At 41.7% G+C, this 25,593-nt stretch overlaps 1 protein-coding gene across 1 annotated transcript in view; it reads left to right on the top strand.

Annotated features, from left to right (window-relative positions):
• The window catches only part of DNAH11 (dynein axonemal heavy chain 11), a 294,718-nt gene that overhangs the window by 151,702 nt on the left and 117,423 nt on the right, over positions 1-25,593 (top strand). The window contains exons 32-36 of the mRNA XM_059397525.1: positions 72-265; positions 3,473-3,635; positions 4,856-4,979; positions 5,434-5,576; positions 24,143-24,304. Coding sequence (XP_059253508.1) covers positions 72-265; positions 3,473-3,635; positions 4,856-4,979; positions 5,434-5,576; positions 24,143-24,304 — 786 coding nt within the window. The remainder of the gene's footprint in view (positions 1-71; positions 266-3,472; positions 3,636-4,855; positions 4,980-5,433; positions 5,577-24,142; positions 24,305-25,593) is intronic.

Genomic DNA, 25,593 nt, shown 5'->3' with positions numbered 1-25,593 from the left:
GCCACTGTGCTTCCATATGAAGTGCTCTGGATGGCTGACGTGACCGGATCTTTGTCTCCCTTCTCCTGCAGGGTGTAGACAGTCCCGTGCTGCTTCAGCCGCCCCTCGTCTATTGCCACTTTGCTCACAGCGACCCCGATCCGTGCTACCTGCCGGTGAGGGACTGGGAGGTGCTGAAGACGGTGCTCACAGAGGCCTTAGACAGCTACAATGAGCTGAATGCTGTCATGCCCCTGGTGTTCTTTGAAGACGCCATGCAGCATGTGTGAGTTGACAAGTCTTGATGCTTTTTCACAGAGTAAAAATGGCGAGGTCTCCACAGTCATCGTGCTTCTGCGGACTGTACTCAGTACTCCTAGCTGGTCGTCGCCTGTCTCTTGTTTGCCATATAGTATGAAACCGCAAGTGTCTCTCTCAGTTACGTCCTCATCTTAATCATGTCTGAGGCCAGTGTACTATTTTCTGAAACATCACACAGCCAAAAATGTATTCTATTTCACTGTAGCCCTGATAGGTAAGAATATTGAGAAAGAGAAAGGCATGTGACTCCCTCAAAGCCATAAGGTTCCTACCCAACAGAAACAGGATGAACTGAAACTGCTGGTCATTGAGGAAGCATGTTTATTGAGTGCCTACTGAATGCTAAGCAGGTTTGCTTAGGAGTGCCAGGCATTTGCTACTCTGGTACAAATTTAAAAAAGAAGGGGGCATGTTTTCTTGGCAGATAATGAGACAGATGTCACTATCCTGATGTAGAGCTTGACTGACAAGGCTCAGTCTCACCTCCTAGACTGGGTGCTTTGTGCAGTGCACAGATCTTGCAACCATCCATAGCCCCCTTGCTGTCAGACATTGTTCTATGTACTGATGATACAACAGCAAACAAGATAGTCTAGTCCTTACTCTAGTTGAGCTTAGATTTTAGTGATGCCGATGAACATTTATAAAGACACAAGCAAGCAAGATGGCAGAAAATGACGTGTCTCGCTGAGAAATAGATTCTGAGAAATAAATATGGGTATTCCCATAAAAGATCTGGGTATCTCAATGAGGAGGTGACATTTGAGGTAATATCAAATGGTAAACAGGAGCTAAGCCTGGAAAGATCTGGAGGAAGAACATTCTAGGCAGGGGCGTATTTTATGTGGCCCCAAGGCTGAATGTTCAAAAACAGAAAAGGGGGTCATCATGGCTGGAGAATGGTGAAATAGTAGAGAGCGATATTCGGCAAGCATGGAAATGCCAGAACGGGTCTTACTGACATGGTATTTCCCTGTAACCAGAGGAAGGAGCTTCCATTTTATTTTAAGTGCAGTGAGAAGCTTTTCAACAGATGTTAGCATGGGAATGACTTCATTTGTGGAAGAGTCTCAGCAGCTGACCGTTGTTGCTGTCGCTGGGTGGACAGCTGGGTGCGTCCTCATGTCCTTCTCTTTGTCACCATGATTTGTCACTGGCTGTATTAGTTTACTGGAGTTGCCATACCAAACTACCACGTATGGGTGGTTTAGAAAAACAGCTATTTATTGTCGCACAGTGGAGGAAGAAGTCTGAAAAGGAGATGACCGAGAGCCATGCTCCCTCTGCAGGTGCTGGGAAGAATCTTTTCCAGAATTCGCTGCCAGCGTGAGGCAGCATAACTCCTGCCCTCACATGCCCTCCCCCGCTGTGTGTGCCTGGGTCTGCATTTCTCCTGTTTATCAGGACACAGGTTGTAGTGGATAAGGGGCCCACCATACTCCAGAATGATACTGTCTTGTCTTCACCAAGTACTTCCTCAGAGACCCTATTTCCAGATATGCTTATATTCAGAGGTATTGGAGGTTAGGACTTTGATATGTGAATTTGGGGGGATGCCATATTCGGAAAGCAGCGCTGGCCTTACCCACAAGTGATATTTGGGCAAAGATTAAAATAATGAAATCATGGTTAAAAATGAGTCAAGAAAGGTGGAAGTATGGGAGGAAGGAAATTCGAAGAGACACCAGAAAGGCAGAAAGTTCCATTTTCATGAGTGGCAAAGAAAAAGTGGGGCGGCCTCCCCACTGTGAGTTATCGGAAGCATGCTAAGTATTGATTGCTTCGCCAATCCCTTTCCAGCGGCAGTCCGCCGATGGCACACATACAGCTTGTAGTTAGAATCTATGACTGTGGTGCTGATTGAAGTATTAGTGACCCTGCTCCTGCTTGGGTTAGGACACTGACTGTGAACGCAAGTCATGGGGCGGGAGAAAGAGTTGGCCCCAAGGGCAAGAGTCTTCCCACTGATCTTTCCTCATGGGCTTCTCAGGGGCCTTCGAGCAGAAGGCTGTTGCCTTGATCAGGGATCGTGAGCTCTCAGCTGATTGACTCAGGGTTAGAGATGTGCTCTCAGAACGTGCCCTTGAAGTCTCATAGAAAGGAACTTTGCTGCTTCGAGAAGCTGGTGAAACCCAAACCTCAAAGCATCCATTAAATCCAAAGGAAAACTTTGCCTGGTAACTTCGGGGTTTATTTGCCTCGTAGTATTTTATGGCTTTCCTGAGGTGGTTTCCTTGTGTGGTCACGGGAAGTCCCCCTCACGGACCAGCTCAGCCTCTCACGATGACCCACCTCTAGTTATTGATGGTTTGCAGCTGAGATGTGTAGGTCCTGGTGTAAGTGACCCCAACCTTGCTTTTTCACAAAGCGCTTTTGTGAAGAGTCATCTAGGCCTATCAGTCAAGGCCGGAAATTTACATTCACTTGAGGAAAGCAACCTGGACCTAATAGCCTGGTGTCTCCTTTGTTGCGTTTGGGTATCTGTATGCTTGTATTTCAGTTGTTTTCTTTTCTCATTATTTATAACATAATTATGACCTATTTCTTCAACCGAGATGGTAAGATCAACTTACTCCTAACTGTAAAATGTAGCAATAATATCAGTAGCTCAGTCATTCAGAATCTCTTCAATAACAGAACAAGGGATTAGTGGGCCTTGCTGGATTCTGAAGGCTTCAGTAAATTTTCTAGAGGGCTTGAGGACAGACAAAGCTTTGGTGCAAAGGAAAGAAGAATCCTACAGGCAAGTGCTAAAACTGCATCAAGTAAGTCACATGTAAGATGTTCATTGACCTAAAAAACTCCAGTCTTTCCAAAGTAATTCTGCAGCCCAAGTTTCCAGCATGAAGACATTTTCCCTTTGATGTTTGCTGCACAGGCTGCCTGGGTAAAGTTCGGGTCTCTCTTGCTAGTCACCCTCGAAGCCTTGCAGAAGGGCCTTGTCTACAAGTAGGAAGCAGTGAGAGTCCCAGAAGTGATTTCCACAGGGACAGCTGCTTAGGCATCCGGTGTGAGGGGCCTCTTTGCTTCATGGGGAAGCAGATGAACGAGGACTAAAGATATAAAATAAATACTCAGATTTCGTGTCAAAAATTTGTAAACAAACAAAAACTAGATGCAGTCCCCGGGCCCTTCAGTCTTCTGCTCCCACCGGCGTGCTGTCTCTGAGCAGGTGTCGCATCAGCCGAATCCTTCGGACCCCTGAGGGTCACGCGCTCTTGATTGGCGTGGGCGGCAGCGGCAAGCAGAGCCTATCCCGGCTGGCGGCTTACATTTGCGGCCTCGACGTCTTCCAGATCACTCTGACGGAAGGCTTTGGAATCCAAGAACTTCGGGTGAGTGGAGTGGGAGCAACCCTTCCCTCCTCCTGCCTGGTGGATAAAGCCAGAGCTGGTAGCGTTCCCACGGTCAGCTCCGACTCCCAGATTGGGCCAAGGCTTCCCCAACCAAGAGGGAAAACTTTTGGGGGATTTAGTTACATTTCTCTTTCTCTCCTTCATGGTAAATAAAGTAATCATGAAATTCGTAAATGTTTATAGGTATATAAACCTGTAAGCAAAGAAAAAGTTGGGAGACCTCCCCACTATGAGTTATCAGAAGCATGTTAAATATTGACCCAACTCGGAAAATATTTTATTGCATACTTGTTTACAACAGGGGGCACCTGGGTGGTGCAGGGAGTTGAGAGTCCGATTCCTGGTTTCAGCTCAGGTTGGGATCTCAGGGTGGTGGGATTGAGCCCCACCTTGGGCTCTGCTCTTAGTGTGAAGTCTGCTTGGGTTTCTCTCTGCCTCTCCCTCTTCCCCACCTCCCTGTGTGCTCTTTCTCTCTCAAATAAATGAATAAATCTTTTTAAAAAAAAATAGTTTAAATACTTGCTTACAACAGATGTGGTTTTTCCTTTGTATCGACCACGCCTGCTGTCCCGCACTGTAAGTACTCCCCTACATTGGAGGGGGAGAGAAAGATACCACCTTTACAGGTCCACTTTAGATAAATCACAAAAATAAAACGTGATGAGAATCTATTCAGGAAACGCTCATGGGCTCTTAAAAGTCGGCTTTTTCATCACAACATTACTTATAAAATAGTATTCAGAGTTTGTGGCAAGGGAAATGTAGGTGAAATGCGACCACTTTTCAACCCCAAAAGAAAACAAATCTCGTGCTTTCAGTATTATAAAACAAAGCTAAATAATAAAACCGTTTTCAATGAAATAGTTGTGGAAATGAGCAGAGTCTTCTTTTTACCGCGTTGCTCAGCAAGGATGTCACCAAATTCATTTTCAGTCTCAGGAGGGAGCTGTCCGTCAGCCGCCCATTGTCATCCCTATGCTTCATTAAGCCACGAACATGGCGTTCATCACTAAATGCCAGAAAAGGAGGTGATGTCATGCTGTTTGCCCCCCATGCGGGATCACGGAGAGGGAAGGATGTGTGAACAGGGAAAGCTCCTGCATTATAGTTACTGAGCTCTTCCCAGCCCTCACACACATCCACCCCACGTCGCATCAGCACTTTAACAGCACATGAATGATGGCCTCCCTTCCTTACAGGTAGATCTTGCCAATTTGTACATCAGAACTGGAGCCAAGAACATGCCCACTGTGTTCCTGCTGACAGATGCCCAGGTTCTAGATGAGAGCTTCCTCGTGCTGATTAATGACTTGCTGGCATCAGGTGATTAAACCAACACATTCCTTGAAAGATCTTCCCCAATGACAAATTATCTGCAGTTGCAGTGAACTTTAAAGAGAGATAATTTGTCTTTGAGAGTTTGCTGGGGCAGTCTTTGGGGAGAAACCTATAAACCTAACTAATTTGAGGTGTATCGCTTTCTTAGTTTGCTTATGGATGTGAGGTGCCTTAGAGGAGCCTTCAGTGAAGTAAATGTTATTCCTACAAGGACAAGCTTGGTGGGCGTGTCCAAGAGAGCTGGTCCTCAGTGGGGGGTGTGTCTCGTAAATGCAAAAAAACAAAAACAAAAACAAAAACAAAACACCTTTCTGGTTCCAAATTCTTTATCCTTTAAATTGAACTTTGTATGATAAAACATTCCAAGCACCGAAAAGTCCTATCTAAAATTCGAATTGTGAATGTCTCTCAGTAATTTTCCTCATTCCTTTGGGGGCAGGAGAAATCCCTGATCTGTTCAGTGATGAAGATGCAGACAACATAATTTCTGGGATTCGTAATGAAGTTCGTGGTCTAGGCATGGTGGACTCCAGAGAAAACTGCTGGAAATTCTTTCTGGCCAGGGTGCAGCTACAGCTCAAAGTAAGAAACCCTAGTTTACTTGCATAGTATTCAAAACCTGCTCTTGGAATCATGACACGGTTCTGTTTCCGGATCCATACGAGGGGCCTGAATTGCAGCCTTTCGTTTTAAAAGGACATTTGCCTTTTCACGTGTGCCCACATCTGGAGTAGACCTTCCCGAAGTGTCCCGTGATGCTGGGCACCTGCAAAACATGGGTCCAAACAGTGTTCGCTCGAGCTGGGTGTGGTCTCTGTCCGGGAGGAGCTGACGCTGCTCCTGCAGGGAAGGGCCCTCACCAGCAATAATCGTGCAGGACAGTTGGGGTAGTGACTCGGGTTACAGAGGAAGGTGGCATCCCTCTCTGCACCGGGCTCTGCTGGAGGAGGCGTTCTGCCTGCGTCAGGCATGGGCCGGAATCCACGGAGAAGCAGTTGGGCGGGGGGCGGGGGGGAGCCTTCAGGGAGAGAAAATAGCATTTATGTATGAGGAAGGTTGGACTGGACAGGACGCCTTCAGAGAAACCCAAGATGTCTCCCAATGACTGCAACCCAGGGAGAAGGAGGGGGATCAGGCTGGAAAGTAAATTAGGATGAGCAGGGCGCTGAAAATCATGAAGGGTGCGGCGGAAGAGGTTTAAGTTACAGACCTGAGTTATTCAGAACTTTAAGGCAAGCCAGATGCTCGAGGCTGGAAGTTCTTCCCTCCAGATGACTAGGTAAGTCAGTGGAGCACTCAGGGCTATAATGTAACCAAATACTAGAAGCGCCTCTCACCTCCCGGCAGGAAGCTAACTGAAGGCAAAATTTGGCTTCCTGGTATAGAAATAGGTAGTAACTTAGACAAATGTCCCCTTCACTGCTACTTCTAGTATCCTGGGTCCATCAAGCCCAGGCCGCAGGGGAGCCTGGAGCCCCCAGGAAAAGAGGATGGGGCAGCGTGTTAGCCGGGAATACACCTCTCCCTGGAGGTAGGAGTGTTGGTAAGCTGCTTGGCTGCTCTATTCTTAAATTCCACATTAATCTTCCTGAGCAGTTCTGGGCTGATGTGAGATCAGAATTTATGGTTCAGTTGCCCAAAGAGTTTTATCCCCATCAACATGTTACTAAGAATACTTTCGCCAGGTCGTAACAAGGCCAGAGTTTTCTCTCTGTTCCGGGGCGGTACATTTAGATCACATTGTCTTTATGAAATACAAAAACAAGTACAATAAGAGAACATGAGATGGTAATGCTCTACATCACTGACTATCGAGGTCTGTTCCTCAGCGCAACAAAATTAACATCACCTAGAAACTGTTTTTAAAATGTAGGTCTTGGGGCGCCTGGGTGGCTCAGTGGGTTAAAGCCTCTGCTTTTAGCTCAGGTCATGATCTCAGGGTCCTGGGATCCAGCCCCGCATCGGGCTCTCTGCTTGGCAGGGAGCCCGCTTCCCCTCACTCTCTGCCTGCCTCTCTGCCTACTTGTGATCTCTCTCTGTCAAATAAATAAATAAAATCTAAAAAAAAAACCCAAAAACATTCTGCTTAAAAAAAAATACAACTAAAAATAAAATGCAGGTCTTGGGGTGCCTAGGTGGCTCAGTGGGTTAAGCCTCTGCATGGTCTCAGGGTCCTGGGATTGAGTCCTGCATCGGGCTCTCTGCTCAGCAGGGAGACTGCTTCTCCCTCTCTCTCTGCCTGCTGCTTTGCCTACTTGTGATCTCTCTCTCTCTCTCTGTCAAATAAATAAATAAATAAAATCTTTTAAAAAAATGTATTAAAAATGCGGGTCCTGCAGTCCCACCCCTGACCTGTGGAATCAGAAACTCTGCACGGCATGCACAGTGTATGTTGTAGTGAGCCCTCCAGGCAATGCCGAGGCCTGCTAAAATTTTGAGAGCTATTGTTTGAAATAATGCAAGGCTGCCTGAGTGGCTCAGTCAGTTAAGCATTGACTCTTGATTTCAGCTCAGGTCATGACCTCAGGGTCGTGAGGTCAAACCACATGTCAGGCTCCCAGCCAGGTGTGGAGCCTGCTTTGGGATTCTCTCTCTCCCTCTGCTCCTACCCATCTGCTCAATCTCACACTCTCTGTCACTTTGGGTTGGGGGGAAGCTAAAGTAAGCGCCCTTTACAATGTCTTTTATACACACCTTTGCTTGCTTCTTGTGGGATAAATTCCTAGGAAGGGTATTGCTAGGTTCAAGAGATGTAGCCAATAGTGGTTTTAAAATGCATCTGACAGTTCTTCGACGTGCTTCTTACTCACAGGCAGGGTCTCAGCCCTCTCTTGTTGAATCAGGGTGTGCTTGTGAGTGTGGGACTACAGGCAGGAAGGACACTGAGGAACTTGGGAGGCTCAGCTCCGAAGGGCCACTTTTGCATTGACTTACACATGGTTTCGTTTATCAGAGTTCACTGTATACCATGCAGTTCATCTTAACATATGTGCTACGTGTATTTTGCCTATCATCATTTAATCTTTTAAGTATATATATGGTTCGAATTTGTTTATAACTTGAAGTTTTTTATTAGTTGGATCAGTGTTTTCCTTTATGGATTTAGAGGGGCTTGTGAATTCTTAGCAGAGTCTTCCTCTCCAGGATGATAAAACTTGTCACTAGCAGCATTTAGAACTCAACTGGGCAGCAGATAAAATATCAACAATTAAAAGACCCGTGCTTTCTGGTCTGCCCCTTCTGCCAGTGCTCTTCCCGGTGCTGCCTGCCTCGTGAGCGCCACACGCATGCAGTGGGGTCTGTATTCGCAGGAAGGAGGGGGTGGGCAACCTTGGGGCGCTCTGGTAGGAAACCAAGGCTTCCTCCGCAGACCCTAAGCTGGCCCTGTGTATCACCTGCCACCTCTGCCTCCCAAGGAGTCAGAGGAAGTGGATTTGCTTATCTCATCACATGACCTTTATGAATAAAATTAGAAATGTATTTTGAGATAGCCACAGAACCCATCATGCCAGTACCTCTGTGCTTTCCGTTGAAAACTTGACTATATCTAGAATATATCTATTATCATATATGATATAGAGGGATTAGAGAGGTTTCAGGTTATTTTTTTTCCAAAATAGTGACTTTTCATCTTAACACCATGTTTTCTTATGTACTGATTTAGAGTAATAAACTTTTATTATACGTCCTACCTGGTCTATTTCTAGATCCTCTGTTTTCTTGTTAAGTCTCTGACTTGTACTGTATAAATTATTAAGGTTTTATTACACATTCTTATATTAAATATCCCACTGTTCTTGTCTAGTTTTTCTTTGTTCTCACATGTCTACACATCTAGAAAAATATCAGGGTCATTTTTTTCCAATTCTAAATACATTCCATTTTAATTTTGATTGAAATTATGCTGATGGCTTATTTTATATTTGGGAGAACTTAATCTTCATTATTTAAAGTTTTCTCTAGAAGGAAAGTTTCTTTCATAAGGTTTTCTGATGGTGTATTTTTTTGTATATAGGAGAGCTATTGATTTTTAATTTTAAACCCACAACGTTTATAACCAGCCTTTCTGGTAGTTTCTGTTAGTTGGTTGCTATCACATAGCCTGCAGGTAATATTTTGTCTTTTTTAATATTCTATTTATCTACTTTCCTCCCTCATTGCATTGGTAAATCTACTGAACATTAAATAATTATGGTCATAGAAATTTTGTCTTCATTTTTACATTAATAAGGATGTTTCTGATATTTCACTATTAGGTCTTATACATCGGCTATATCTTGTCAAGGAAAGTATCTTTTAAATTCCTTTTCAGCATCTATTGAGATAATTACATGGTTTTGCTCCCGGAACTTACTAATATTCATGCAGTACAGATGGATGTACAGAAATTTTACATTTTTGTACTGTTTGAAGCCCGTCAGTCTTGGGATGCCTGGGTGTCTCCATTGGTTAAGCGTCCGACTCTTGGTTTCTGTTCAGGTCATGATCTCAGGATCCTGGGATGGAGCTCTGCACTCAGCAGGGAGTCTGTTTGACATTCTCTCGCTCTGCCTCACCCCCTACTTGTATTCCCTCTCTCTCTCTCAAATAAATAAGTCTTTAAAAGATAAGTAAATCCATCAGTCTTTCCCCTCACCCATTTTTTTTATACTCCAGTCCAGGAAGCCTTCCCAAAGCTGGGACCAGTTTTAAGTTCATCTCATTTCTGAGGCCCCTTTTCAGTATTTACGTCTGTACACGCTAGACTTTATCTTGGAGTTCAATATGGATCATTTTCCCTACCTTGTCACAGGATTACTGACTGAATAATCTCTTTTCTACTAAAATGAGTAGGAGAGGTTTTGGGGGTTTTGTATTGTTTTTGCTTGTTTCCTGCTAAGGAGAAGTAGGACATCTCCCTCAAACAGTCCCCATCCTTCTTGGCCTTGTCATTCAGGTTGCTGCGTCATGAGAAGGGGTGGTAGTCAGCATCTTACCCTGAGGGAGAAACACCATGGCATAAAAGTGGGTCATCTCTTTGCTAGAAAATGGCGACGTCTTTCTCTTCAATACATAAATATTACCCTCACATCTCTGGGTTTTTAAAGAATTCTGGCTTGCTCTGTGTTCGTTTCATATACTGTGATACTCAGCAATGTGTACTAAGGACTCCAAATTCCTGATGAGTGGATCCTTCCCTTGCATACGTTCCTAACTGGGCAACATGGGAAGCTAAATGCATTATGGGGTTGGTGAGCACACCTGGCAGGTCGAGCTCAATGATGTGTAGTTGCCACCCCATTACCCATGCTCACCACCCAAAGCCACATCCCATTTGGAATGCAAGGCCAGTAAGAACCTGTTGGCATGAAAATGTGACCTCTGAATCCCACAGAGCAGTTCCCATTAATGATCAGATGTGAGCCCTTGGATTGCCTGAAAAAAACCAATGAATAAATGCCAAATGCCTTCTCTCCTTCACGTTTGTTAACCCAAGAACTTTTCTTTCTTGCCTTCCTTTCTTGGCCATCTGATGCCATGGGGAAAGGAACACTTAATGTATGTAGTAGCCTGTGATTGCTGGAGACAGATACCCATCTATCTTGTTATGTCTATGTATACTGAGGGAGCATGTGTGTGTGTGTGTGCTTGTACACATACATACTCATACGATTTTTTAATTTTAGAGAATGAAAGCATGCTTTCTGATGATGTAAGATATATGTGTTCATTGTAGAGAATTTAAAAATATAGAACCATATGAGGAAAAGAAATTAGGCTTTAATTATATTGCCTGGAGGTAACTACCAAAAGCGTATTAGTATATCTCTTTCCAGTTTTCTGTAGGTATATAAATGCATGCAAAGTATATATTCCAAACTGAAGTGTATTTCCACATCTCTCACATTTTTCTTCATAATTCTCTTGGCCTTTTTATTAGAAGCCTCCCCCAGGGTGGGGGTAGAGGGCCAAAAAATGAAACGATTCCAAGAATTTGGTGTATGGAGTGAAATATTTCACTCCCATGTACTTTATTCTAGTTACCTACTTGTAGAACACCTTCATTCATGTATACCCTTTACCAAATTTCCTACTGGTTCATTACAGTTTTTGTTGATTTATAGGAACTCTGTATATCTGGGTAATATTCCTGTGCCCATAATGTTCTTGTCTACTTTACATGTTGCCAGTGTTTGTCAAAGTTCATCACAATCCTAACTTTGTTGACAATGACTTCTTTTTTATATTTATATTACCAAACAATATCTATTTTTTCTTCCATGGATTTTATGTCTTACACATACACACTTTTTTAAGGAAACATTTCTATACTTCATGGTTATTGAAAATATTATTCTGAATTCTATTTAAATTAACTTAAATAAACTTAAAATACTTTGAATGGTTAGCTCTGGATTGTGGTGTATAGTACAAGGTGACTTTTCTATTTTCCCCACCCCTGGATTCTCCAAACACCATTGATTATATAATATTTCACCACTGATTTGAAATGCTCCCTGTCTCATAATTATAAACTAAATGTCTAAATATATGGTATTCTATTTTTTGACTCTTAATGTTTATAAATCTGTTCATCTCAGCCCGCATGAATACCATACCGCTTTTCTTATTGTACCTTTGTAATTATATTCTGGAATCTAGTAGAATAATATCTTCCTCCTTGTCCGCATTTACTTAGCTACTGCCTTTACTAGATGAACTATGGAATCAGCTTAACATTAAAAAAAAATCCTGTGAGGGGCACCTGGGTGGCTCAGTAGGTTAAATGTCTTGATTTGGGGTCGGTTCATGCCGTCAGGGTCATGGGATCGAGCCCCATGTTGGGCTCCAAGCTGAGTGTGCAGCCCGCTTGAAATTCTCTCTCTCCTTCAGCCCTAACCCTCTGCCCACGCTAGCACACGGGCTCTCTCCCACTCTCTCTCACATTAAAAAAAAATTTTTTTTTAAATCCTATGAGAATATATAGACTAAACTGAAGGTGATGCATGTATCTACAATATCAAATGTTTCCATACTGCTTTATTAATAACTTAAGTTTTGTTCCTCGACAGTGTAAATTGTGAATATTCTCTTTTTATGAGTGTCCTTAGCCTTTTTTACTCAGTCTGAACTTTAGAATCATTTTGAGAAGCTCCACTCATCTCGTTAGGAATTTATGAGAATTGCCCATGATTTGTTAATGAATATGAGAGGAATAAATACCTTTATAACAGATGATCTTCTCCAGGAATGTGGCACCTCTTGTCGTTTGGTCAGAATGTCTTCACTGACCTTCAGTAAAGCGGCTAGCTATCTTCTCATGTTCTACACATTTCTGAAGTTCTTTCTCAATATTTTACATTACTTTTTTGATCTTGCCAAATGTTCTCACAGGTCATGGTGGACAATAAGAGTGCCATTGGATGGAGGGAGAGAGGGAAGGGTAGATGTTTGTTTGTTTTACCAGCCAGTCCATTGAACACTCCAGTAGGTTTTGCATTTTGTACTTTAGAGTTTGCTGAGTAGGTAGTCACATAATCTTTGAATTTTTTTACTCTTCCTTTCTAAAAATTAATTTTCTGTGTATTAAAATAGCCATAATTTTTGCATATCAAATTTAGTACCAAATAAAACAGCATCTCTGTTTTATTTTTTATTTTAATGGGAATGCCTATAGCTTTCCATCAGTCCAAGACTTAGGAGAAAAAGAAATAAAACAAGGGGATTTATGAAAGGACATATATGATAAAGTACAACAGCTCTTCCTAAAAATATCAAAAATATCTTCCTTCTTCTCAGACAGAAAATCAGATGTTGCAAAACCCTCTTACCCTTGCATGGTGGTCAAGTCAATGTCCTAACCCACTTCATGGGTTAACAAGCAAAGACCCCAGCTTCCTTTCCTTCATGTGAATGACCACCCAGTATGGCTTTATCATGGAGGAGTGCTGTCTTCCATCCCTCCTGCCCTTCATGCTCATACTTGAGTTGCTGGAAGACAGTCCCACTCTCATGGACAGCTCGTCCAGTCCCAATCCCAGGCCCTGTCAGGCTCTGCCCTTCTGATAGTGTTTTGCTGATCAGGACCACACCTCTCTGAACATAGTACCCTAGCTCTTCCCTTTGCATTTTTTGATATTATTTACATAAAAGGAATGGAAAGAACATCAGAGAGACGAAAGGCATGACCTTGTATTTTGTATCTGAGGTTCACTGCTCTTGAAATTTCAAAAAACAGCAAAACATTTTTGTCTTTTGGAGGTAGGGCCAAAGAAAAGAGTCAGGGATGATTTCAGGGTCTGTAGCCTGAATAAACAGGATAAAGGACATATCATTTATTGAAATAGGGAACCTGAGGGGAGGTGTGCCTTATACTTGTTTGGTGGATGAGGATAAATAAAAAGTTCTGCCTAAAGTTAACTTAACATGCCCATTATGCATTCAAATAGAGACGAACAGGATTTAGTTGAACATAGCCATCGGAGTCTGGAGAAGAGGGTGGGACCAGAGACGGAGTTTAAAGCCACCTTTGACCACCACCCATGGCTTAGATGAGGAAGTTGTGACCTGTGAGAAGGGAAGTGGTCCAGGTGCTGGTTCAGAGCAAATTAGGATGCAGATGTCAAAATTTCGTCTTGCTCTGAAGAATATTTCACATTGCCGTCTGTTGACTCCTTGATCTGTCTGCTGGGCCTCAGTATTTGCTGATTGCCTGTGGTGTGCTGGTCCCTGGGCATAGGATAGTAAGCAGGAGACGGCCCCTGCCCACTGCATTGTTGGAAAGACCAGCCTGAACCTCACGAACTGAGTATACATTCACACCTCTCTGTATGAGAAGGAAGGGGTATATGGGATAACAAAAGCCCGGACGAGAAAGGTTTCAGTGAGGTAGAAAAAGGATTGGGAAGAATCTCTAAGATGTCTGTTCTCATAGATATCATCTCCCTTATTTTATACTATAAAAGAAATTTTTAACACCAAAAGTGAAGGGCTTATTCCAAGACTAAAGGATTTATCCATTTCAATTGAAGAAACTTCGCATTCCAAGGAGCATGGTCCATGTTTTTCACATTCTGCTTCCAGTTGGGTGTGGGGTTTTCCAGCATGGTATGGGGCTCGTGCTTGTACGTGCACATGCGTGTGGCCTTACCACCTCATGCCAGCAGAAATGCCGACCGCTAGCAGAGCAGCACAGATCACAGGCCAAAAACTTTGCATTTGCGGTTCAGCTCTGGGCCTCTTGGGTAGATCGTTAGGCACCAAATAGCTGTTTGAGAAAATAAAAACAGAACACTGTTATACAAGTGTACGGAGCTGCAGACCGGCCTGGAAAGTAGTATGGGGGCACTTGAGTCACTGGCATCAAGCAGGGCAGCTGAGACCAGGGAATACGTTCCCCTTGTCGACAGGAACCTATAATAGGGGGTACCTAGTGGGGAACAGAACTCCTACTGTCTTTACTCCCCAGGAATTGACTTGCTTCTGGCTCTCTTTTAGGATTACACATACAGTTTCTTTATGAATTGAAGAGTTTTGTTTAAAAAAAGAAAGAAATAAAGAAAAAAGAAAGAAAGAAAGAAAGAAAGAAAGAAAGAAAGAAAGAAAGAAAGAAAGAAAGAAAAGAAAGAAAGAACAAACTCACGCCCTGATGTAGCTCAGGTCACAGTCTCAGAGTCATGAGATCGAGTCCACAACTGGGCATGGAGCCTGCTTAAGATTTTCTCCCTGCTTCTGCCTCTGCCTCTTCCTCCCTTCTAAAAAACAAAAACTCCCCAATGTAAAATACTATCTCTTAGAAAAATTAGTACTGATCAATAGACATAAGTAAAAGGTAGTGTGAATTATGTCTTTGTGTGTTACCTAAAAAGAAAATAAAATATAAAAATGTATTGAATGTGTATATGTTGAAGGTGCTGTTGGAGTTCATGAAAAATAACTGAAATTAAAAGGTTCTTGGATGGTGGTTGATAAGGGAAATTAAAAGGCTGATAAAATGATACTAAAACAGTCAAACAAGGGAAGAGTTTTTCTGCTAAACTTCCTAAGAGGGTTCTCTCTAGAAGACTCAGATCTTATCACTCTTGAAAAATACTTAGACTTTAGAGGATAAATGCAAACCTAAGTTATGGACAGAAGCTTCTGAAGTAAATATGTGGGAGGGTTACTTCTATCCGAGAATATATCAACTGGAAAAAAATACAGAGTGACAGTAGCAATTCAAATTTCCATTACAAGAGGAAATGGACTGAGTCCTGTTAGTGATATACAAATAAATATGTACTTACAATGGAATCTTACCCAAAAGAAATTGAAACATATTACAAAGCACAATGAAAAATGGGTTATTGCAAATGAGTCCTAATACCTGTGTTAGGGGGGAAAAAGGGGAGAAAATTCTATGGTGTGGATTCCGAAAGCAAGATGCTGACATCCAAATATTAGAGCTGTAGAAGTACATAGATGGTGATTTCAGGGTTTGCTTCTTACTTGTGAGAATTTGCTTTTAGAAGAGAGCACAGCTGTCTGAGGCATCTTTAACTTTATTTTCTTAGCAGTCTTTTCTCTGAGTCCACTGTTAGGAGCTAACTTAAGCCAATTTGGTTATCCGCAGTTGTCGGGGATTATTTGGGAGGAGGTGTATGTTTCAATGATCTTCAGTACTTACAGGTAGATGGCACCTGTTCCGGAGTCGGGGAGCTCTTGTGCCCCAGTATCCCAACTCAGGAGTGTCTCAAGGAGAGGAAGTCTCAGACTGAACTCAGGCACACAGAGTTTGTGTGTAGCACCTAATTTAAAATGGTTCTTAAAGGTTCAAAACCAGCTCTGTGAGCTTACTGCAGTCTTAGCTCTGTTCTTGTAGGAAACTGAATAGCTCTTACTGGGAGGATCCTTTGGGGCAGTGGTGGCAATATTCTCATGGTAGGATCCAGCTGATTTTCTCACTGGAATCACATAAAAACAATTTTTCTGTAAGCTGTTTTCCACAGGACTGGTCAAAATCCAAGTCTAAAAAGCCAAGGGTGTAATTGTTAGGATACTTCGATATCTAGACTTTCCTCTTTGGTTTACACAGCGGTGGAGGTAGAAGTATAATATTTCCATTTTCCTCAGATATCTGGAGCACTCTTCCTTTCATCAACAAGAAAGGCAGATCCGGTGTTCATGATGCCAACTAAATCAATCATTTATGTTGATGAAAGAGGCTAGCTAAGAGCTCAGATAGCTGACTCTGCATGTGTGGGTTTCCATTAGAAATGGGAAGTGCTGGTTAAGCCTCCCTGGCCTCTGTGGTTTCTCTTGGTACTTCAGATTCTAACCAGTGGCCTCCTAAAATATAAAATGAGAATTTACATGCCTGTCATACAAGAGTGAAGTTATTTCAAAAGTAAGTTATACAGGACCAGATGGCTCTCACTGGTGAAGTCTATCAAATACTTAAATTAGAATGAATATTAATCCTTCAAATTCTTCCAAACAATTGAAGAAGTAGAAACATTTTACAAGGCCAACATTACCCTCCTACCAAAGCAGACAAGGATGTCAGCAGAAAATAAATTACTAAGGCCAATATCCTTGATCGAAAGATAAGAAAATCCTCAACAAACTAGGAACAAACTGAATTTAATAGTATATTAAAGCAACCCTACCCCATGACGAAGTGGGATTTATTCCAGGGATTCAAGGATGGCTCAACATCGACAAACCAATCCACATGATGCACCATATTAACGAAACGAAGGATAAAAATCTTATCATCTCAATAGACATAGAAAAAGCATTTGAGAAAACAGAACATTCATTTGTGATGAAAACTCAACAAACCAAGAATACACCTCAGACAACAAACTCAAACTCAGAACATACCTCAATGTAATTAAGGCCATATAAGACAAACACACAGCCAACACCAGAGTGAACAGTGGAAAACTGACAGTTTTTCCTCTACGATCTGGAACAAGGCAAGGTTACCTACCTACTCTTACCGCTTTTATTCATCACAGTACTAGTACTAGAAGTCTCAATCAGAACAGTTAGGTAAGAAAAAGAAATGAAAGGCATCCAAATCAGAAAAGAAAAAAATATGTCTTTACTTGTAGATGACATGATTTATGGAAAACTCTAAAGACTGGACCAAAAAAACTGTTAAAACTAATAAATGAAATCAGCAATGTTCAGGATACTAAATCAACACAAAAAAATTTTCTTTTCAGTACACTTATAATGAACTATCAGAGAAATTTAAGGCAATGTTATTTACAGTGGAGTTAAAAAAGCAGGGACAAATTTAAGGGGATGAAAGATCTCTGCACTAAAAACTAAGATGATATAGCAAGAAATTGAAGACAGAAACTGAAAAATATCCTATGCTTGTGGATTGGAACAATTAATATTGTTAAAGTATCAATATTATCCAAAATGATCTACAGATTCATTGCATCTTTACCATGATTCCAGTGTATTATTTTGCAGAAATAGAAATGAAAATCCTAAAATTTGTGTGGAACCAAAAAAGGTCTCACCTAGCTAAAGCAGTCTTGAGAAAGAGCAAAGCTGGAGGCATCATATTCCCTGATTTCAAGCTACATTATAAAGCCATGATAATCAAAACAGTATGGTATGGGCATAAAAACAGACACATGTATCAGTGGGGCAGAATAGAGAACCCAGAAATAAGCCCATACTTCTATGGCTAATTAATATTTGACAAAGAAGCCAAAACTATACAGTGAGAAAAGAATAGTCTTTTGAGTAAATGGTGTTGGGAAATTGGGCGGCGACATGCTGGGCCCCTATCTTAAACATAACAAAAATCAACCCAAATGGAAAGAAGACTTGAATGGAAGACAATCTATAACTCCTAGAAGAAAACATAGGGGGCAGTCTCCTTTGCAGGAGGTCTTGGTGGTGATTTTTTAGATTTGACACCCAAAGCAAAGGCAACAAAAATAAGCAAGTAGAACTGTATCAAACTAAAAAGTTTCTTTAAAAAAAAAAAAAGATTTTATTTATCTGAGAGAGAAAGAAAGCTTGAGCAGGGGGAGAAGCTGAGGGAGCGGGGGAAGCAGACTCCACACTGAGTGTGGAGTCCCATGTCGACCTCAGTCACAGGATCTTGGGATCATTACCTGAGCGGAAGGCAGAGGCTTAGCCAACTGAGCCATTCCATTCCCCCAAATTAAAAAGCTTCTCTTCAGCAGAGGAAACCATCAGCAAAATGAAAAGGCAACCTAATGAATGGAAGAAGATATTTGCCAACTACACATTCAGTAGGAGGTTAATATCCAAAATATACAAGGACCTCATAAAACTCAATAGCAAGAAACCAAATAGCCCAATTGAAAAATGGGCAAAGAACCTGAATACTCCTTATTTCAAAGAAGGTACACAGATGGCCAACACATGTGTGAAAAGGTACTCAGCATTACTCATAACCAAGAGATGCAAATCAAAACCACCATGAGATAACACCTCAAACCTTTTGTTGTTTTCTGTTTGTTTTTTAACGTTTTTTAAATTTAAATTCTAGTTAACATCCAGTGTAGAAATAGTTTCCAGTGTACAGTATAATGATTCAGTGCTTCCATACATCAACACCTGGTGATCAGGATAATAAATGCCTTCCTTAACCCCTATCATCTATTTAACCCATCCCCCCACCACCTCGCCTTGGGTAACCATCACTTCTCCAGTTAAGAGTCTGTTTCTTGCTTTGCTCTCTTTTTTTTTTCCTTCACTCATTTGTTTTGTTTCTTAAATTCCACCTTTGAATGAAATCATATATTTGTCTTTCTCTGTTGGACTTATTTCACTTAGCGTTATATGCTCTAGCTCCATCCGTGTCATTGCAAATGGCAAGATTTCATTCTTTTCTATGGCTGAGTAATATTCCAGGGTGTGTGTGTGTGTGTGCGCGCGCGCGCGTGCGCGTGTGCACGTGTGTGCATGTATATCACATTCTCTTTACCCATTCAGCAGTTAATGGACACTTGGGATATTTCTATTTGGATGTTGTCGATAATGCTGCTGTAAACATGAGGGTGTATGTATCCCTTCAAATCTTTTTTTTGTATCCTTTGGGTAAATACCAGTAGTGTGATTATTGGGCCATAGGGTAGTTCTATTTTTAACTTTCTAAGGAATCTCCATACTGTTTTCCAGAGTGTCTGTACCCATTTGCATTCCCACCAGCAGTGTGAAAGATTGCCCTCTCCACATCCTTGTGAACACCTGTTGTTTCTTTTTTTTTTTTTTTTTTAATTTATTTGACAGAGAGAGAGATCACAAGTAGGCAGAGAGAGGGGAGGAAGCAGGCTCCCTGCTGAGCAGAGAGCCCGAGATCACGACCTGAGCCAAAGGCAGCAGCTTAACCAACTGAGCCACCCAGGTGCCCCCAACCCCTGTTGTTTCTTGTGTAGGTGATTGTAGCCATTCTGACAGGCTTCAGGTGCTATCTCGTTTTAATTTTGATATGTATTTCCCTGATGATGAATGACATTGAGCTTCTTTTCATGTGTCTGTTGGCCATTTGGGTATCATTGGGAAAATGTCCATTCATGTTTTCTGCCCCTGTTTTAATTGGATTATTTGGGTTTTTTGGGTGCTGAGTTGATTAGTTCTTGATGTATTTTGGATACTAACCCTTTACTGGATAAATCATTTGAAGATATGTTCTCTCATTTCATAGCTTACCTTTTTTTTTTTTTTTTAATAAAGTTTTGTTGGTTGTTTCCTTCTCTGTACAGAAACTTTTTATTTTGATGAAGTCCCAGTAGTTTCTTTTTGCTTCTCTTCCCCTTGCCTCAGGAGTCATATCTAGAAAGAAGTTGCTACCTGTGTTTGCTTATAGAATTTTTACGGTTTCAGGTCTCACATTTAGGTTTTTAATCCGTTTTGAACTTACTTTTTGTATGGGGTGAGAAAGTGGTCCGGTTTCACTTGTTTGCACGCTGCTGGCCAGTTTTCCCAGCACCATTTGTTGAAGAGCCTGCTTTTTTCCTATTGCATCTTCTTCCCTGTTTTGTCAAAGAATAATTGACCATATCATTGTGGAATCATTTCTGGATCTTCTGTTCTGTTCTCCTGACCCGAGTCTCTTTTTATACCAGTTACATACAGTTTTGATCATCACAGCTTTGTAATATAACTTGAAGTCCAGAACTGTGATGCCTCCAGCTTTGTGCTTTTCTTTTTAAAGATTGCTTTGGCTCTTCAGGGTCTTCTGTGGTTCTGTACCAACTTTAGGATTGTTTGTTCTAGCTCTGTGAAAGATGCTTCTGGTAGTTTTCACCTCACACCTTTTAGAATGGCTGTCACCAAAAATGAGAAGTAACAAATGCTGGCGAGGGTGTAGAGAAAAGGGTGCCCCGGTACAGTGTTAGCAGGAGTGTCAGCTGGTGCAGCCACTCTGGAGAACAGTAGCGGGGTCCGTAAGAAACTGACGGTCGCAGTACCCTGTGATCCGGTAATCCTACTTCAAGGGATCGAACTAAAGGAAACAAAACCATTATCTCATAGAGGTACCTGCCTTCCTGTATTCACAACACCATTATTCACAGTAGCCAAGGTACCAAAACAGCCCAAGGGTCGGTCAGTGGACAACGGGCATAAGAAGATGAGAGATACGCACACGTGCACCCACACGCCTGGACACAAATAGAAAGGAGTATTTTCAACCTTAAAAAAGAAGGATATTTTGGGGCTCCTGGGTGGCCTGGTGGGTTAAGCCTCTGTCTTCGGCTCAGGTCATGATCTTAGGGTCCTGGGATCGAGTCCCGCATCAAGCTCTCTACTCAGCGGGGAGCCTGCTCCCCACCCCCCACTTGTGATGTCTGTCAAATAAATAAATAAAATCTTAAAAAAAAAAAAAAAAAAGAAGGATATCTTGTCATTTGGAACAGCATGGGTAAATCTCGAGGCATTACACAAAGCGAAATATGCCAGGCAGGGAAAGTGAAAAACTATATGGCATCCTCTCCATGTGGGATATTGCCCGGGAGTAGGGGAAATAAGCACCAGTGGGTAAAAGGGCATAAATTTTCAGTTACAAGATGAGTAAGATCTAGGGATCTACCGCATAATGTGGTGACTACAGTTGAAAGCACTGTATTGTGTCACTGAAATGTATTAGGAAAGTAGAACTTAAATGTCCTCAACAACAGTGATAACAGAGAATAAACATATGGGTTGATGGATGTGTAAATTGACGTGATGGGAGAGTTCTTTTACACTGTCTAGGTATATAAAATCATCACGTTGTACACTTGAACTACCTTAGAATTTTGTCAGTTATACCACGGTGAGCCTGAAAAAGTGAATAAGAGATAACCAAACACCCTTTTTTAAAATCTCTGTTTTTATTTCTTAAAAATCCTCTGCTATTTTAATCTCCTGAAATTAAGAGAAATACAATAGCAAAATTATCCAGGATGATTTTTCCCCATTGTAACATTCCTCGAGGTAACCACTCAAGTTTATTTACCTGTAATTGTGGAAACTTTTTTTTTTTTTTTTAAGTAACACAGCATGGAGTTGATGGAGCTCTATTCATGCTTCAGCAGGTGTGAGGAGGGCTTTCATATATATCAGTATGTTTTCCTGGGGACGCAGGGAGGTAACTGATCATTTTTGGAGAGGCGGGCAGTTCAGTATAATTAAGAAATGTGACTGTTCTTACATTACCTGTGAACAGGTTGCAGGGGTGGCATTCCATCCCATGATCACCATAAATGTGGAGACCATTTTAGAAAAGAACAGAATAACCACCAATCTCCAGACATTAGGATGGGCTCTCAGAAAAATCTCACATAGGACTACTATCAGGGAAGCTGGATGGCAGGAGAAAATCTGTGCTAGATTTCTAGCAAAACTAGAAATTACTGAGTAATGCATTGGGTCAGTACTTGCACAACTCAAGTTTGGTGTGGTTTTGGCCTTTCCCTTCTTAGGAAGTACTAATAACCGAGCATTTCCTGTAAATTAGTTCCCAAGGCCTGTTTTAAAGGATAGAATTTAGGTTATCCATGATTATCTAATTTATTTAAAATCCTCTCAGTTTTTCATTTTCACTCTCTGTATAGAAAGAGACTAAAATTCTATGGTATTCACCCACTACAGGAGCACTGAAAATGGTAAGTGTTTCATTAAAATATTCCCATAGAAAATTTTCAACTAGAAGGTTGTAATGGCGGGTGTCTGAGTCACCTGGAGGTCTTGTTGAAAACAAACTGCCAAGCCCCATCCAGAGTTTCTGATTCCTTAAGTCTAGATTGGATCCAAGAATTTGCTTTTCTAACCGGCGCCTCATAATCCTTTGAGAATCATTGATGTCCTGCCAACCGCCCTCTGCGTAAAATGTAGCTGGCATTACGAGGATCCTTATTTAAGCCATAATAAATAACACAGGGAAAGATGTCTTCAGCTGTAAAATTGTAGGGAAGAAAAATAATTCTTTCAATGAGGAATCTGTATTATCTTTCAGTAATGAAGTTATGTCACTATATTAACTCAAAGTATTTTTCCTTGAGGCTTAAACACACATGGTTCAGATACTTTGTTTTCTAACAATTTCCACAGACCTGATAGTGTGCCAGTAACAAGAAGGGAAATGCAGTAAGTTTAGAAAAGATGGAAATATTTAAGATCTCAAAGGATGCTTCCCCCCCCCCTTTGCCTTGGCTGTAATTATCTATAAATGAAGCTTCTAAAATTGCCAGGAATGAGAGAGAAATTAGGTGTGGAAACCAAACCTCTAGGACAGAAAGAAATATTTAAGTCCGGGGAGAAAGGAAAGCTGGTGGGGCAAACCTAAGAACTGTGATGGAAGTGAAAAGTCTACATTGTAACTGAAGTTCATTAACCCAGTACATGCACTCTTAGAGCAAGTATGTAGTTTGTAACTAGACTGGCGTATAATGAATACATGATCCGTCAGCTTATGTATTGTTAAACATTTCAAATATTAGGATTTAGCTGTCAAGTTTTTCAAGAGCCATAGTATATAAAATAAACATAGTGAAAACACATGTTAAATAAGATATTATATGGCTTCCTATATGCTGGAGATTTTTAGGATGTGAATTTTTAAAATGTTCTAAGAAAAAAATACCATGCCTTTTGAAAAATCATTTCATTGGTTGCCCCATCTCAAAGGGTTAGAGACTGAGTCGAGAGACTTCCAAGCTTTGTTTTCTCTCAAGTCTGTGCCATTTCTAAAGAAGAGGAAAGCAGGACGGTTGGCACTCTCACACCTTAGCCCAGCTGGTGTCACTATTAGCCCCAGTGTTGTCGAGTCCATGGGAACCTAGGAGGGAAGGGAGAGGAGGAAAGGAGTGCTTCCTGAGCCCCTCCTTGTGCTGCCTCTTCACATAGGGCGTCTCATCTGAGAGCCGTGTGACCCTCAGAGATGCCCAGACAGGACCCTCAGACCCCCACAGCCCTTCATCACCCCACCCTCAGCTTGTGGACCCCGCCACAGCCCAGCTCAGGCGCTCCTGCCAGATAGAACCCTTGCATCATGACAGAGAGTATGGAAACATAATCAGATGTAAACTAACTCTTAAATCATCAAATGCACTGAACTTCACTTTGAAACCAGAAACTTAAAATGTTCTCGCTGGAAGCATGTATAAACTGCATCTCTTATTCCCTTGAAAAAGGGAAGAATGCAAGTGGATTTATTTTAAATAAAAACAAAGTAAACCTTCAGGATGATACAAATTGTTTTTAAGTAAACAACAAAGTTTTACTGGACCTAATAAATTACAGAATGGAAGGAGACAGAAAGTGAAAGTATTGGTATAATTGTATCATGGTGATTTGGTTTGGATATTGGTTTGGATATTTGTGGTCTATCGCTATTCTGTTCCTTGGGTAATAGAAAAGAATACGTTTCTAACTCTTAATGATGATCCAAAATGCTTTTTAAAAAAGGAGAGGGACCAGCTGGAAGGAAAGTACTCCGCTGTGTTTCTGAGTGTTCGAGAGGGGCAGCCACCTGCGGCAGATTTATCCTTTGGTTAGCAAGGAGGGCGCTTCCCCCTCTCTAGGGCTTTAGGATAGCTCCATGTCATGCTTAGCTACGCTCCTTGCTTTCATTGTCTAGGACTGCCATGTAATTCTTGGCTCACTCCTCACCCTCCCCTTTCTGCCCTGCCCCCGTGTCTCCACAGATCATTCTGTGTTTCTCTCCTGTTGGTCACACGCTGAGAGGGAGAGCTCGGAAGTTCCCAGCCATAGTTAACTGCACGGCTATTGACTGGTTTCATGCGTGGCCGCAGGAGGCTCTGGTCTCAGTCAGCAGGAGGTTCATTGAGGAAACCAAGGGAATTGAGGTATGCCGAGTCAGCCTCTGAATCCCTCTGTCTCTCTGTCTCCCACACGCGTGTGCACACACATACACACACGCATACTCACTTGGACCAAAGGTCCTCAAGAAAGAAGTAACTTCCACAATACATCTCCTATCCCTTTTATTAGAGATAAGATCATCTTGGTTTTCATTCTATGGAATGTGGTGGTTGACCTTTTTGTATCAGGTTGAGATGTCTGTGCCCACAGGCAGCACACGCAGCACACCAGCGGTCTATAGACTAAATCTCCTGAAAGCCAGGATCATTACTTCCTTGAATCATAATAGGGTTTGCTGAATACGAATCCTTCAAATCTACAAACAAAAAAGCAGCCACCCATAGTCATGCTGGGCTTGATCTTAACAAAGCAAGGCAATGGATTGTGATATTTTTTCTCATTATGGTATGGATGGGTGAAAAATCAGCAGTCACTAAGTCAAATAATGCATCTGCTTCTTTGTTTTATGGATTTATGTTCTATAAATTAGGTTTGTCATTTGACTGTAATGAAATTTGCACATCCAATTACATTTTAAAATGGTTGCCTGAGGTTTAAAAAAGCACTTCCAGTGCACTTCCCAACTCAGACGGGAAAGGAATGCAAACATAAAGGTATCATTGAGGCTTCCTGGAAATGAAAATTTATTGGTATCTCGCGCCTCATGACTAGATAGCTTGGAAAGGTGGTGGTTGCGGACATTGCCCAGAGCGGTTTGTCTTCCGAGTGCACTGAGCGATACAGCTAGCATGGGTCAGACATGAAAAGTGATTCTCGGAGCCAAAAATAGAATCGGGGCTATGTAAGGAATGAGGACTGCTTCTCGTTGAAAGTGTCTTGTTAGCAGAGACAACCCCCTCTGGCCTCCCTTCATCCCAAGAGCATAACTGTCACTTCTCCAAAGAATCCTTTCAAATTTTGTTGAATATCTGTTGTGGCCAGATAGTTAGAAATCTGGGCATGGGGGTGCCTGGGTGACTCAGTGAGTTAAAGCCTCTGCCTTAGACTCAGGTCATGATCCCAGGGTCCTGGGATATACTTGCGATCACTCTGTCAAATAAACAAATAAAATCTTGAAAAAAAAAAACAATCTGGGCATGTTTGCACACTTACCTAATTATTTGTGGGCAACTAGTGTTATTGCTCATTTCTTATTTTTATGGATAGCTGTATTGTAATGAGGTTTATTGTCTTTTCTGAAATGTCCATTAATCTACTTAGATGCGGAACTGATATGCGGCACCTAAAACCTGTATATATCATAAAGCCTTTA

This window comes from Mustela nigripes, chromosome 4 (assembly GCF_022355385.1).
Source record: "Mustela nigripes isolate SB6536 chromosome 4, MUSNIG.SB6536, whole genome shotgun sequence".
NCBI classification, from domain to species: domain Eukaryota; kingdom Metazoa; phylum Chordata; class Mammalia; order Carnivora; family Mustelidae; genus Mustela; species Mustela nigripes.
This window is presented reverse-complemented; position numbering and strand designations above follow the sequence as displayed.